Source organism: Chiloscyllium plagiosum, unplaced genomic scaffold (assembly GCF_037043375.1).
Source record: "Chiloscyllium plagiosum isolate Xiang-an unplaced genomic scaffold, Cpla_swu_hap1 HiC_scaffold_24, whole genome shotgun sequence".
NCBI classification, from domain to species: Eukaryota; Metazoa; Chordata; class Chondrichthyes; order Orectolobiformes; family Hemiscylliidae; genus Chiloscyllium; species Chiloscyllium plagiosum.
Window position 1 is genome coordinate 19,305,666 of NW_028270162.1, and position 16,642 is coordinate 19,322,307.

The window sequence follows — 16,642 nt, forward strand, 5'->3', positions numbered from 1 at the left end:
GAAGATACATCCACTTCTTTGTTGGGGAGGAAATTCCAGGACCTTACTGCAAATTGTTTGCTAGAATTCAGCTAATTCTGCCTCCAAATGCAACACACTAATTTATTTTGCAAAGAGGATGTAAAACAGTGCAGTTACAAATAAAATATAAATAAGTACAAAGCAATGCATTAAAAAATAGGACTAAGATTTGTGGAATCTTGGCATTACCTTGCATCTGTTGTAACAAAGATTTAAAATTATTTGCTATCCTTTCCTGGACATCCAGTGTTTCATCTGTGGGATTTAAAAGTGGAGAAGTATCAATTATAATAAAAATAAAAGCCAACCAGCACAGACAGGCTAAATTGCCTCCTCTGTGCTGCGAATTTCCACAATTCAATGAAAACCTATTATCTCGGAACACAAGTAGACAGTTTGGCCATTCAATTATATCAGAGCTAATCCTCAGTCTCAAGGCCACCTTCCCTCATCTGAGCAGTCTGTCTTCACAATGCAAACCAGGAATTACTTCTGAAGGACTCAAGAGCAAGATACATTTCAGTTAGTGCATTTGATTTTAGAAGTAAAAGCAAATGGCATGCACTCTTTGCCATCCCATCTCATCTGCCGACACATCCCAGACACATTACATATTTTGTTGAAATGAATAATTAAAGCCAAATGAACAGCAGGGGTACACCATTTCAGAACAATTACAAAGAGGTCACCATCTACCACTAGGAGGTTTATACATTTGACCATCAACTGAAATATTGAAAGCCTCAGTTTCCAACTGAAGATTTCTCTGGTGAGGTACTTCAAGGCTGAAATAAATTCCTGTATGCGAAGACTTAAAGAAATTACACAAATTGGGCTCTGTATATAAGACAGTGTTAGCGTAGCATGGAATCACAAACAAAAAGGCTGTGCTGAAAATGTTTAATTAACTTCTCCTCTGAAGACTTATTTCCTCCATCTTCATTTTTCCCAACTTGATGAAGGTTCTAAATTTTGCTAGACATAGTTTCACACAATTTTCTGCTACCTTTCCCAGGTTTTAAATGTGAGCTTAAACAAGGATCACAGCCAGGGTATTTGAGCTTCAGAAGAACCCAAACCCATTGTGATAGATGCCACCTCATAGCAATAAAACCAGAGAGTACAAAGACTGCACAGAATACATTTATTTAGGATACTTATTCAGTAATTCTACATGTGAGTAAGTAGGCTGAATCCTTAAGGATTATTAAATGATTACCAGTGACCAGAAACATTTCTTGGCCAGCTACATAAACATTGCCTTAACAAAAGCAGTCAGAAGGTGTTCTGTGATCAATGACATCGCCTGACGCCCCAGAGCTTTTGCAACATTGCCAAGATGCAAGTCAGGGGTGTACTGATATATTCTCCATTTTCAAGCCCTGTGCTAACAAACTCAAGCAGTTTGCTATCATTCAGGATGATTAACAGAGTACCAGCTATGGCTTATTCAATCGCATACTTGCCTCAAAAGTCTTCAGGTTCTGGGATCGAATTCCTTTGTGCACAAAGGCTGACACTAAGTGCAACAATGTCAAGGAGACATCTTTTCCACAAGATGTTAAACCAAGATTGTGTCCAAGCGCGTGGGTTGAAGTGAAAGATTCCATGGCACTTCAAAGAAGAAGGATCCACCACTGGTGCACACTGCGTTGCCAGTGCGTACCACATACAAGATCCACTATCGTGAGGCACTAAGGGCCTCTATGGCAGCACCTCCATACCTGTGACCTCTACAAAGAAAAGGCAACAGGCGCATGGGACACCAGGACCTGTAAATTCCCCTCCAAGCCATAAACCGTCCTGACTTGAAAAAAAATCATTTCTTCGCTGAGTAAAATTCCTGGATATTCCCTGCTAATATCACTGTAGAAGCACTTATATCATATGTGCTGCAAGGTTTAAAGATGGTAGCTCACCACCACCTTTTCAAGGTCAATTATGGATGAGCAATAAGCACTGGTCTTGCAAGTGATAGCCATTCCATGCACAAAAAAAGTAGCAAACTCAGCAATTGATGATATATAACTTGCATGTTACTTAGAAACACAGAATAGGAAAAACAGTGGGCAATATGGCCCTTGGAGCCTACTCTGCCATTCAACATGATCATGGCTGAACATGCAATTCAGTGCCCCTGTTCCTGCTTTCTCCCCATACCCTTTGATATCTTTAACAGAGAACTATATCTAACTCCTTAAAAAATTCAAGTTTTGGTCTCAACTGCTTTCTGTGGCAAAGGATTCCACATGCTCACCATTGTCTGGGTGAAGAACTTTCTCAACTCGGTTCTGAATGGTCTACCCTGTATCCTTAAGACTGAATCCTGGTCTGGCTTCCTGATCATTGGGAACTGTCTTCTCCATTTACAGTTAGTCCTGTTGGAATATTACAGGCTTTACTCTCATTCTTCTAACTCCAATGGATGGAGTCCTAACTAATCTAATCTTTATTTATCTGTCAGTCCTGCCATCCCAAGAATCAGTCTGGTAAATCTTGGTTGCATGCCTTTAAATACCCAAGTAAACCACATCCACTGACTCCACCTTATCAACTCTCCTATGGGGAGGAGGAGGGTCTCTGAATTACAAACACTCATACTTACTGTAAAGTGTTCTGCATTTAGTGCCAACTTGCGGACAAATCTACTTGCAAATGGACTCAAGAATGGAACCCGTTCACAGCCAAGGGACTGCCTGGAGTTACACTGTTGGAAAATTCTAGTAGATTTGCCAAATACGATTTCCCTTTCATTAGTCCACATAGACTCTTTCTAAACTTGTCACTGTTTTCCAAGTGCTCTGCTATTAAGTGTTTGAGAAGGGACTCACATTTTACTCACTACTGATGAGGATCACTAGTCTATAATTCTGTTTTCTGTCCACCATTTTTATATAGTGTGGCTACGTTAGTAATCCTCCAATCTATGAGAACTGTTCCTGAGAATCTTGAACTAAGAGGTGCTGACACTAATTTTGCCTAATTATCCTGTGCTCCTCATGCTCACAAAACCATTTCCAAATGGTAGCTGTTTCCAGTCAGGCTGCAATCGTTAGCAAAAGGGAAGAAACTCATGCACTGAAATATATTATTGAAAGCTGTCCAGTTATTGCTGGATCATTTTTGACTTGTATGGTATAATTCAGTTGTCAAGTGTATTTTCAACTGAGCATTTTGAGAAGCCATATATTTAATTTCTCTTAGAGCTCATTAGGTTACTAACGGATGACAATATAATTTGGAAGATTTGGGCTCACACAATACTTACTGGCCAACTGTACAAGCAGATTTGAAATTAAACTTCATGAGTTTCAGTTTTCAACATTTGAGCAATTCATCAAAGAGTGAAGTTCTCAGTTTAAGTGTACATGAGTTTCTTACCTAATCCACTGACATCCAGTTCGTAGATATCAGTAACCAGATGGAAAGCATCAATCTGACACCGACAGCTGTTACTTTCCAGGTAGGTTGCCATACGTGTTGGCGGTGGTCCCTGGACAAGAAACTGTGGACGAGAAAAGCAAATATTAACCTGCACGCTAATTTCTTGGATTAAATTTAAATTTTAAAAATCTGGACATCATATTAGCAGACTGAAATAAAATAAGGGAAAACTGTTTGTTGGCTGCCATTCTAATAAAAGACAGAAACTTGTATTTATTTAGCACTTCTCATGACTACTCGATGTCTCAGAAGTGCGTTTGAGGTGTAGTTACTGTTGTAATGGACGAAACATGGTAACCAAATTTCACTCAAACTCCCACTAAGAGCAATATGCAAGTGACCAAACAATCTCTTGAAATATTAATCAGGGGACAAATATTGGCAAGGACCCCAAACATAACTATCCTCAGTTTCTTTTAGTGCTGTGGGATCCTTTACTTATACCCGGGCAGACAAATGAGTCACTGGTTTAATGCTTCATTGGAAAGATGATAGTTCTGACACTACTCTTCCTCAGCAGTGCATTGAAGATTCACCTTTCTTTTGTTGTGTTCAAACTCTGGAGTGGGTGAAACCTTTTGACTCAAAGGTATGAGTACTAGCAACAGAGCCAAACTTGACACAATCCATATAATTCACAAAAAGCACAACTAAAACGCTGCAATATGCTTAAGAGAGTCCTCTTGCTCTCCCAGATTAACCCAATTCTGAAACGGTGGAGTTCAGTCAGTGCGAGCCACATAATAGTTTGTTTTTTGGTTCAGTGCATGTCGTAAAAGCTAGCACAAAATTTTCTCAATTATGTTTCAAAAAAAAATTGCACATTTTAAGGGCACAGCACTGTACACAATATATTCTATGATGTCTATAAAAAGGTCAAGTCTAACAGATGCAATTAGCACCCCATCAGCAGATACTATGTTAACAGCCAAGTGACAGAAGGTGCAGTTGATGCTGGTATCAAGTGGCATTTACACAGAACAACTTGCTCACGAATGTTAATTTTGGTTCTGCCAGAGTCACTCAGTTCCTGACCTCATCACAGCTCTGGCACATGGACCAAGGATTGGAACTCGAGTGATGATGCAAGAGCCTATTTATTAAGCGAATGCAAGTTCTGGAACCAAACTACTGTCTCCACATTTGCTGAGTTTCTATTAGACCACCACTCAGGCTCTAGAAGAGACAGTCTTTGGTAATGTGCAGTACTGTTTGTGACTCTCCTCAAGGGCATTTTGGGTGTATATTGGGTTTCAGTGATGGAGGCTGGCTATGCAGGGGATTGAATTGCCCTGAATCTGTTAGTTACACCACTCTCATGTTGGTAGTTGAAAGCCTGCTATTCATCAGATTGGATATGTCACAAAGGAATGGTTAGCAGTTTCCTGCATTTACTCATACATTGGTCAGATCAAGATGAGAGTGATTGTCCATGATATCAAGACAGCATTTGGCATTTGACAGAAACATTGAAGTTTAGATTAGATTAGAATCCCTACAGGGTGGAAGCAGGTCATTCAGCCCATCAAGTCCACACCAATCTTTTGAAGAGCATCCCACCTAGACCCAACCCTCTACCCTATCCCTGTAACCCTACAATTACCATGGCAAATCTAAACATTATTGGACTCTAGGGAAAATTTAGTATGGCCAATCCACCTAAAGTCCACATCTTTGGACGGTGGGAGGAAACCGGAGCACCCAGAGGAAACCCACACAGACATGGGGAGAATGTGCAAACTCCACACAGACAGTCCCCTGAGGCTGGAATCAAACCCAGCTCCCTTGCGCTGTGAGGCAGCAGTGCTAAGTACTGAGCCATTGTGCGTCCAAGTAATGGCAATCAAGAGAAAAACCCTACACCGATTAGAGTTATGCCTAACACAATTGAATACGGTTGTATTATTGAAAATCAATCATCTCAGTCCTAGAATATCACTTCAGGAATTTCTCAAGGCATTATCCAAGGCCCAGCAATCTTCAGTTGCTTTATCAGTGATTGTACAATCATCAATCTGATGAGGGAAAGGATACAGTACATTTACAAATCCTCAGATAACTGAGGTAGATTGTACCATTATGCAGCAAGACTTGGACAACATTCTAGTCTGAACTGATGAATGGCAAATAATATCCACTCCACATAAATGACAAGCAATGATAATCTCCAAGGAGAGATTTTACTTATTTACTCTAGACATTCAATGGCATTACTATTGCTGAATCTCCCAACATTAAAATGCACCTGCTGCCATTGACCAGAGGTAACTGGGTACTATCAATACTGTGATCGCATCAGCAGGTCAGAGGCTGGAAGTAACTTGCCTCCTGGCTCCCAAACATCTGTCCACTATTGACAAGCCCCAAGTCAGGTATTTGATGGATTACTAAGCACTGATTAGTGCCAATCTAATAAACCTCAAGAAGCTCAAGAACATATAGGACAAATGAGCTTGCTTGATTGGCATCCTAATCACCATGTTAAACATTAATTCTGTCCACATCAATGACAGTGGCACAACTTTGTATATCCACAAGATACACTGCAACAACTTGCTGAGTCTCCTTCCCAACTTGCAACCTCTAGCGCCTAGAAAAGAGGATAGGACAGCAGACATTTCGGAACATACTGATTGATAGATCCCCTCTGAGCCACACACTCTCCAGACTTGGAACAATATCACCATCTCTCCAGTGTTACTGGGTAAAAAAAACTGGAACTCCTTATAACAGCACTGTGGTGCACCTACAACACGTGTTGTTGCTGCTCAAGTGACTACTCACTGTATTTTCAAGGGCAATAAGGTGTGGCAGAAAAAAACTGGCCTAGTCAGAGAAACCCAGTTGCCTGAACTAATACATGAAAGGAAATACAAATATCCTAATACTTGTGCAAACTTAGTGAGGGATAATTAATTTTTACATGCAAAGTTCTTGGTCACTGGCATTCCTGTTAAATTGGAAGGGCAGCAAGCAAGAGTGGTTATACAGTATTAGGCTGAGGTAGCTGCAGGTTTTCATCAAGGGTAAACAGTGCAATGGCAGCCCAGAACCTTAACAGTCAATAATTACTATGTCCAATATGGTTGCGGCCTGATATCCCCAAGTTTTCCCAACTCCAGATGCAGTTCTGACAATTAATAATAATTGACAAAAGCTCTGCGTGTTTTTTTGACCATGTTTATAGTGACTCTTATTGGGCTACATTACTCTGTACTTCCTTTGATTAATTCTGGCAGCACTCACTATGCTGATAAACTATTCAACTGCAGCACAAGTTGAAGGAGATAGTTCAGGAGAAAGAACACTGCCAATTATTCTTCTGGGCCAATAATGTACATTTAATGCAATCATCTGGATGAAATGACAAACTGGAACACAAGTTGGCTATTTAGCCACTTTAGTGATTTCACAAAATAACATATCTGTGGACTGACTTAATATCACTGCTTTTGCTATGCTGTAATATCTTTGATTAACCAAATTTAAAACTGAGACGGATATATTTAACAACTGATTCAACAACGACTGCTGTTTGCAGAAGAGAACTGCAAATTTCTATCACTCATAGCATAGACATGAGACTGAATACATGAACTTTCTGTTCTGTAAGATATTGATTTGTGTTCTTTTTAAATCAACTAAGCCAAATGGGGTGGGATCAAAAACATTGATCTTGTGTGCCGAGTTTTAACTTCTTTTCAAACCAAAACATATTTTCTTTTCTTATAGACTGTACCTTGGCTATTGGTTTGTCTTTTTTCTTCTCGGACTGCACCACACGTTCAAGCTGCTGAATTAAAGAGCGCAGTATCTCAATTTTAGAAGTGACACCATTTGTTGTCGTCTTTTCGGAATTTTTTGGCTCTACTGTATGGCTAACAGCAGAGAGTGCACAGACCAGACGCAGTGTCAATGAGCGAACTTGAAGCCATATTCTCTCCTCTTTCATTGACGATTTTCTTTCCCCTTCTGACAACTCCCTACCACAATTGAAAGGGAAAAAGTTACAATAGCACTTTTCAGGGCAAATTTAGTCATTGAATACCTACAGTGCAGAAAGAGGCCATTCCACCCATCAAGTCTGCACTGACCCTCCGAACAGCATCCTAGCCTATCCCCGCATTTTTACCATGGCTAATCCAACCAGCCTGCACATCCCTGTACACTATGGGGCCATTTAATGTGGTCAATCCACCTCAACTGCACATCTTTGGACGGTAGGAAAACAACCAGAGTGTTTGGCAGAAACCCATGCAGACAGGGGGGAGGACATGCAAACTCCACACAGCCACCGAAAGCTAAAATTCAACCTGGGTCCCTGGTGCTGAGAGGCAGCAGTGCTAACCATGCCGTTATGTAAAGAGTTTTTCACTCATTAACTTACATAAATATGCTCACCTTTAAATGCACAATGATTCCTATTTGTGAGCCACAGAAGTTTTACAGCACAGAAAAGGAGACTCTGGCCCATCATGTCAACATCAAACGAACATCCATTCTAATCCCATTCTCTAGCATTTGTGTCTATAGCATTTCAAGTATTCATCAAAACATTTATTAAATATCTTTGAAGTTCCTGCCTCGACCATCCCTTTAGGCAACGAGTTCCATAATGATCTGGGTGAAATTTTGCTTCTGCAATGCTTCTGAACCTCCTTACCTTAAAACTCTGCCACCTGGTTATTGACCCTTCTACCAAAGGCAAATGTTTCTCCCTTTCTACCCTGTCTATCCCTCTCAGAACGGTGTTCCCTCAATCAGATCTCCATCCGGCCTTTTATGCTCCAAAAGGAACAACCCCACATTATCTAGTCCCCTTCATAGCCGAAGTATTCCCGCCCAGGCAACATTTTTGTGAATCTCTTCTGTACCCTCTCCAGTGCAATCACATCCTTCCTACAATGTGATGAGCAGAGCTAAAACACAGTCGTCCAGTTGTGGCCTAATTAATGTTAAATACAGCTCCATCATCTCCTTGCTTTTGTATTCACTGCCTTGTTACCTTCTCATGCCAGCTAGTTGTAATCTTACTGAACAAGGTGGCCAATTTAGTTATAATTCGTGATAGTTCAGGAGCACTTTTGTGTTGTGACCACACCAATGAGGAATTGTTTTGAGATTTGTGCAATAGATCTATGATCTCTACGACCTATTACATAAATTAATTGCATACAGGAACCCTTGTCATTAAAATGGGAAGTGACAGCTCATCCATCAGATTTGGATTTGCATCTAAATCTCATGGGTGAAAAGCAAGTGTCTAACTCTCTGCACTGTAGAATTTTAAATATTCTATATCAGAACATAGACAAATACTTTGATTATAAAATTCAGCATCAAAATGGCAGTGAGAGAATGAGAGGGAAGAGAGGAAAGGGGAACATGAATTAAAACAAACAAGCTGATGGTAAGTAAAAGACACACATAAGAAAGCCTTTTGAAAATAAGGTAGGAGATGCTGAGTCAAAAGTATTTTTCTAGGAATTTCTAGAGATCAGGGCACAGTGACTGGAGGAATGGCCACCAATGACAGAACAGAAGAAACAGCGAGAAATATTCCAGTACCTGAGCAGCAGGGGACAAGCAGAGTGACAAAGATGGCGAACAAAGATAATTGGGGAAAGGTTATGATTCAAGTGTGTAATTAATTAATTGATCTGTTTGAGTTCATTGGAAATGATCGGAAGAGTGCAAAACTCTTGTATGTGCGAGAGAAATTTGTGCTATATTGTGAAGTGTGCTATATTGTGAAGTCTGCAAGGCTAAAGAACACCTCAAAGCTTGATATCTTTGATGTTAAGAACATTAGAGACATGGCAGATGTGGTTGGATTTGGGAGGTTTTGGTGATAAATGAATTAGAAAAGGTCTATGAACACTGATAGGCTGTTTTTATCAATGTTGTGGACAAGCCTCTTCTGCAAAAGAATGGACGTCATCCAGGATGTGCCAGGTAAAGGACAGTAATACTAGAATAATATTACTACATAAATATATCACATCTTGTTAGAGAAGAATTTAAAACAATGAAAAGACAATCATTTACTACTAGATTTTCATCTCTGGAATTTGAAACATTCATCTGCTTCAATTGTCCATAAAGGTTATCCATTAGTTATGCTTGCCTTTTATTGTCATTTCCTCACCATCATATAACTAAAATTGCATTTTACAAAATTATTTACCTGCCCTTTGGATCCCAGCTAATACTAACAGCCAGATCCCGGTTATCCCGTAGATTGTCCCATGGAATATCATCCTCTTCTGGACATATACCCATTGCTTTTATACTTTCTTCCAGGCTGTTTGTTCTAGAAGGGGAAATAAGAAGATATGTAAAATATAAAGAGCTAACGTGCAACTGTGGGTTGTCCCCACTTGAAAGACAAAGGCTAACATGAATCTATTAAAGTAAATAGCCTACAGTCAGTTCTTCTATAATGAGATGGTTGCATTCTTGTGCAACCCCACATTACAGAAAAATCGCACTTTCGATACAGCACTTAAAAGTATTTGTGCTGTATTCACATCACAGCCAACACACATTTCAAAAGTTTGCACTGCAGAAACAACATCCCCAATTCGTTAATCGTTACAGCAGATTTGCATCGGTGATACGCATATTATAACAGCACGATCTATACTTGAATATTGTAATTTCTATGTGTGGCTCAAAACATTAAGTTTCAGAAACTACTGCATTACCAATCTCCCTGTTTCCCCATTTTAACACAGAATAACAGGAAGAGATGAAGTTAAAGTCAGAAATTAAGTCAAGGTACCAACTTTATAAAGCAGGCAAACAAAACAAAAATTCAAATATTAGATCCTATTCCAATCATTACCCTCTGCTGTTACATGTGGATTATGAAGATTACCAAGGAAAAATATTCAGCTACAGTACAAATTAATGCAAGGCCATTGGACATCAATGCGTTCCTACTACATAAGTACTGCATTCAAAAATACAGTGCATTGAATGGGCAAGTATATACGTTCATATGAAGACAGGATAGAAAAAGATTTTATCAAAAGCAAGACGAAATGCATCTTACAAATAAAATAAAAAAGCCCCAGCCATTTATTTCATATTAAAGCATTGACTAAACAGCTTAAGATATCAACTACCAAAACAAGTTAGGTAGTAAACAGAACTGTCTGGTATTGCCACACATACATGTTTGCTTCGAGGAAGAGATCTAACAGCATACGTTCAATGCGAACTTGTGCGAAATGCAGAGAATTATTCAGCCTGTTCCTGAAGGCAATGAATTCTGGGATTTTCTCAAATGCACCATATTTGTATGCCTGAATTATGTATTCAGAGGTCTGAAAAATCAAGTAAAACATCACATTCAAAAGGATTTTTATGACAAGAATGACAAAAAAAAATGTTTCTTGAAAACTTAAGTAAGACTTCATTGAACAGAGAAAATCCAGTTTCTCCTCAAAGTAATGACTCTTACTAGGGTACGATTGGTACCATATCTCATGTGATATGTTGGATGTTACCTAATTGAGATCACAATCCTGTCTTGTTGACATTTACATCTTTGTAATTACCAGAAGGTTATCACTGAGACATCAGATTCAGGAATCTTAAAAAAAAGTTTACATCTCCAGTTCAGAAGCACAGAGGACAACTGCTTCATTCCCACTGTCGATCTGTCCGAGACCAAGCAACCCAGTGTAAACTGGGAGCTGAGTGAAGGGAATAACGCTAACCAGAATGGTTTTAGGCTCAATTCTTGGTCTAGCTAAGTTAGGTGACTGCAGCAAGAAGCAAGACGGAGATACAATTGACTTGTGAAATTTTTGTTTGAATTTCGGATAATCTGTTTCTGCGTGGTAATTCAGTCATTTCTGGTACAGTATGCGGATGCAACAGATTTCCGCTGATACTACATGCCGAAGGCAACAAGTCTTTCAAAACCTCTCCTTGGTGGCCATCAGCAGAATCATATCGTATCACAATTTGCAACTTTTGGGAGAAGAGGAGATGGAGAAACATTTCACAATTTCATTTAAAAAACAAAACATTGCCTAAAACTACTGTGCTGTTTTAAGGTGGTGGTACTACATTGCTTTAATAACAAAAACCAAAGGGAAAGAGTGCACTGCAGCCTAAAACAATAATTTCAGGAATTGAGGTGGTTCCATAAATCAGAAAATCAAAATTCAGTTTGATAAAACCAAAAAAATCTTACATTTTCAATCAAATTTTGTATGCTGTAAAATATATCCCTACGCCAGTACTGCCAAAACCTGGGAACTCACCTTTTTTGATGTGGTCCTTAACCAGAATTTGGAAAATGGACAATCAATAATGGTTACAAGGAATTTAAATTATGGCTAAATTCACAAAATTGCATTTTTACAAAAAATGTTCTCATACAAATGGAATCCACTTGCTGCAATCATTAATTCTGCATGGGGTTAGGTGGGAAGAATTTGAAAACAGCAATGGCTAATGCTGACAGATTGCTCTTTCAATGCAATCTATTCAAAGTCGAGATTTGTACCACACTTACATCTTTCTGGTTGGAGTGGAAAAACCTGAGTGTGAAGTTACATGCTTGGGAAGCAGCAGCAAGGTGGCCCAGCGGCTCCGCATAACGAGTCAGCAGATATCTGCCAGTCAAGCATAACAGTATCAGTCACTAACTCTTGCAAGACAACATCACTTTAAAGACAGTTATTCTACATTTCAATATGCTTGCACTAATTTTGTCATAGTTGCTTATATTTATGAATATTAAAATATCTTTGAATTTCCTTGGCACAAATTCCTCTCAACTGCCAAACATTTTGTCAAAATTCTGCTTAAAGTGTATTGACACCGTAAATAATAAGCATCAATCAGTGCTCTTTGGATTTAAATTAATGTCATAATTCAAGACCGATGTAATTCAATGTTATTTGTACACAAGTACTAACAGCAGAGATATACTTGTACGATCAAGATTAAGACTTGGAATTGATCTACTGATTTATTGTTAATCCAGAGAATCCTTTATCATGGTTGATAACAGCAGTTCTATTACGCTTGGTTTTATTCGGAAGGTCGTGTTATTATTAGAAAATGGAAATCAGTTTACATTGAACACAGACTAGAAAAAGAGCAAAACCCCAACAATGTGATTTGACTCCTATCCTCAGAACACCACCAATGTTACATTCCTTGTTTACCACACTGCACCTCTTTTTGGATTGTTAGATTTTCAAATATATATTAATTTATGCCAAGAGCCTGCATGCAGATTGGGAGAACAGTAATCTCTTAGTTTCACAAAAATCTAATGTTTTTCCTAAGTGCTCTTGTTTTTTATTCTTCTTTCCAAAACACAACACTAACTAGAGGCATAGTTAGGTGGCTTCATCTTTCAAAGTTAAGGAAATAAAAGAAGGCACATCAGGACACCGATATAATCTACTAGCTATAAAATCGGCACCCACCCAATTGTATCATGTTGCACATGCTTGGCATCAAGACTGGTGTATAAGTCTACAACTGGCTCAAAAGCTCCCAGCAGACAATAAATTCGAATGAGTAGCAGCTTGAATTGAGCACTTGAGGGGCTGTTAGAGAGGCTCTCCTCCAGCAGTGCTAGGGATCGCCACAGTGGCCATTCCTCACCTGCAAGAAGATTAGTACACAAAAGTATTAAGCAAAAATACCATCAATAACAGATATGCAACAGTGAATAATAAGTGTTTAAAGCCATTTTATCAGATGACTTGTCCAAAATCATTGCGGTGAGAGTTTCTTTTCAACATCTTTACAATTTACTTCTCCTCCCAAAAAACCTAATTCAAAATGTTTACATACTGTACTCATCAAATCCGATCACTCATTAGACAAATAATTCATTGCACAGAAAATAGTCTTCATGGTATTTATCAAATAAAATCTTTTTTGCATAATTTGAGGACTATAAATCCCTATTTTTTTTCCCCACTCTGAACATGTCTTGTCAGATGGTACATCCCACAGTTGAATAGATAATGCCTTTGGGACAGTGATCTGACACCACTCTAAACATATTAGTGTATTTTAAATTTTAGAAGGAAGAAGTAGTTGACATACTTGTGTCAGTTAGTTGAATTGAAGACTCATGCACCATCTCGAAGATAATTCTTTCTTTACTAAATACTCAGAAATATGGAAGACCTCACATCTTCTCCTTTCATTCTTCTTATAAGGTTCAAATTGTTAAACTACTGTCAAATTGTTAAACTATTACTAGATTACTATTATTCAACTTACCTCATCACACTTCACAATCTTTACGATGCCCTGCAGTATATGATTTGGCCTTTCAAAGCTGATTCTCAAAAAACCTTATTTTACAGTTTGCTTATGCTGTGTGAAAGCTACTCATCTCCACTTGCCTTCTCCTCATACTGAAGTAAAGGATATTATCAAAACAGGAAAAAACAAATGGATGATGAGTACTGAATCAGTGTATTTTCAGTGCTTTGAAAACTGATGCAGTGCAAGCCCAGCAACTTTAGTTTTTTCAACTAAGTTAGCAAAAAACAGGAATTATTAGCATTTTGTGGCCATGTTTAACTAGTTTGAAACACAGCAATTAAAACAAAGTTCTGGAAAATCCAATATCAGTTTTGAAACTTTAACTCTAATTTATCTCTCCACAGATGCTGGTCACTGAAGGGAGTATGAACAGCTGGGAGCTAAATTAGAAATCAGAACCAAAAAGGTAACAACCTCTGGAATATACCTGAACTGTAATTGGCACAGTGTCAATAAGATAAAGCAGATACATGTGCGGCTCAAACATTGGTGGGGGAGAAATGGACTTGAATTCATGAGACAGTGGCATGAGTATAGGGGAAGAAACGACCTGTTCCAAAGGGAAGGTCTTAATCTGAAACATGCTGGGACCAGAGACTTTGCAAATCGCACAGCTAGGGCTGTAGACAGGGTTTAAACTAAATTTGGGGAGGGGGTGGGGGGGTGGGATTCCTTAGTTGCAAGTGAAATTAGAAAACATGAATTACAGGAGGAGCTAAGAGTGCAAACCTCAGGAGAGATTAATAAGATCTCCAACACAGACACAAAAAGGACAGAGTGTATGGAAAGAGTTAGCAATCAAACTTCAAGCGTGCTAAACAAACGAATGACAATAAGAGAGACAGTTAATACAGACTGAAGGTGTTATATCTGAATGCACACAGTATAAGGTAAATATGCTTGCGGCACAAATTGAAATTAACAGGTATTTTGTATTGGGCATCACTGGCTCAAGGGGATAAGGAATGGAAGCTGAATATTAAAGAATATACATCCTATTAAAAAGATAGGCAGGTGGGTAGAGGGGGTGGGGTTGTCTTGTTAGTAAGAAATGAAATTAAATCAATAGTAAGAAATGATGTAGGGTCAGATGGTAGAGAATCTGTGTGGGTAGAATGGAGGAGCTGCAAATGATATTAAAAAAATCATAGTTGAATTTATGTACAGGCTTCGAAACAGTAGTCAGGAGCTGGGGTGCAAGATATACAAGGAGATACAGAACGTGTGTAGGAAAGGAAAAGTTACGGTGATCATGGGGGATTTCAATACACTGGTGGATTGGGAAACTGAGGATGGTCGTGGATTGCAAAAGGAATTTGTGGAATGTCTACAAGATGGCTTTTTGGAACAACTTGTGGTGGAGCCCACAAGGGAACAGGCAAGACTGGATTTAGTGTTGTGCAATGAGGCAGACTTGAAAAGGGAGCTTAAGGTGAAGGAACCCTTAGGAGGCAGTGACCATAATATGATTGAATTTACTCTGCAATTTGAGAGGGAGAAGACAGAATCTGAGGTAAGTGTATTAAAGCTGAATAAAGGCAATGACAAGGCATGAAGGTGGAGCAGGGTTGAACTAACTGGGAGAGGAGCCTATCAGTAAAGACAGTGGAACAGCAATGGCAGGAGTTTCTGGAAGTAATTCAAGAGACACAGCTGAGATTCATCCTGACGAGAAATAAGCATAGTACAGGGATGATGAGGCAGGATGAGCCATGGCTGACTAGGAAAGTCAGAGATAGCATAAAAGCAAAAGAGAAAGCATTTAGTGTGGCAAAGGGTAGTGGTAAACCAGAGGTTTGGGAAACTTACAAAGACCAACAGAGGGCAACAAAATAATAAATAGAGAGAGAGAAGATTAAATGAGTGTAAGCTAGCCAGTAATGTAAAGAAAGACTGTAAGAATTTCTTTAGATATTTAAAGAGCAAAAGAAAGGCAAAAGTGGAAAATTACGCTGGAGAGATAGTACCGGAGAACAAGGAAACGGCTGAGGAACTGAATAATTACTTCGTATAAGTCTTCACAGTGGAAGACATGCATAATATCCCAAAAATTCAAGAGAGTGAGAATGCTGAGCTGAGTATAGTGGCCCTCATCAAGGAGAAGGTGCTCGAAAAAACTGAATGGCATGAATGGATAAATCACCTAGATCAAATGGACTACACCCCAGAGTTCTATAGGAGAGAGCTGAAGAGATAGTTGAGGTGCTCGTGGTGATCTGTCAGGAATCACTAGAATTAGGGAGGGTCCCATAGCACTGGAAAATCACTAACGTGACACCCCTATTTAAAAAGGGAGTAGGGCAAAAGACGGAAAATTACAAATCAATTAGCCTAACCTCAGGCATGGGTAAGATCTTGGAATTCATTGTGAAGGATGAGATTTCTGAATATTTGGAAGTATATGGTAAAATAGGGCAAAGGCAGCATGGCTTCATTGGAGTGGGGGGGGGGGGGGGGGGGGGGGGGGCACGCCTGCCAAATCTGCTAGAATTCTTTCAGGAAGTAACGAGCAGGTTAGACCAAGGAGAGCCAAAGGGTGTTATCTCCCTGGACTTCAAGAAAGCTTTTGACAAGGTCCACGCACGAGGCTACCGAGTAAGATAAAGGCCCATGGTGTCAGAGGCAAGGTACTCGCATGGATAAAAGCTTGGCTGTCTGGTAGAAGGCAGAGAGTGGGGATAAAATAAGTCTTTCTGAGGATGGCAGCCAGTGACAAGTAGTGCTCCACAAGGCTCAGCGCTGGGACCACAACTTTTCACTTTATACCCTAACGATCTAAATGAAGGAACTGAGGGCATTCTGGCTAAGTTTGCAGACAAAAGCAAGATAGGTAAAGGGACAGGTAGCAATGAGGAGGCGG

At 39.3% G+C, this 16,642-nt stretch overlaps 1 protein-coding gene across 3 annotated transcripts in view; it reads right to left on the reverse strand.

The window, feature by feature from the left end:
- The window catches only part of naa25 (N-alpha-acetyltransferase 25, NatB auxiliary subunit), a 98,454-nt gene that overhangs the window by 20,290 nt on the left and 61,522 nt on the right, over nucleotides 1-16,642 (reverse strand). For all 3 annotated transcript variants that reach the window (XM_043715557.2, XM_043715554.2, XM_087999960.1), the window contains 7 exons: nucleotides 12,924-13,104; nucleotides 11,999-12,098; nucleotides 10,645-10,796; nucleotides 9,653-9,778; nucleotides 7,205-7,448; nucleotides 3,403-3,526; nucleotides 211-276 (listed from right to left, as the gene is read on the reverse strand). In XM_043715557.2, the coding sequence (XP_043571492.1) occupies nucleotides 211-276; nucleotides 3,403-3,526; nucleotides 7,205-7,448; nucleotides 9,653-9,778; nucleotides 10,645-10,796; nucleotides 11,999-12,098; nucleotides 12,924-13,104 (993 nt within the window). The remainder of the gene's footprint in view (nucleotides 1-210; nucleotides 277-3,402; nucleotides 3,527-7,204; nucleotides 7,449-9,652; nucleotides 9,779-10,644; nucleotides 10,797-11,998; nucleotides 12,099-12,923; nucleotides 13,105-16,642) is intronic.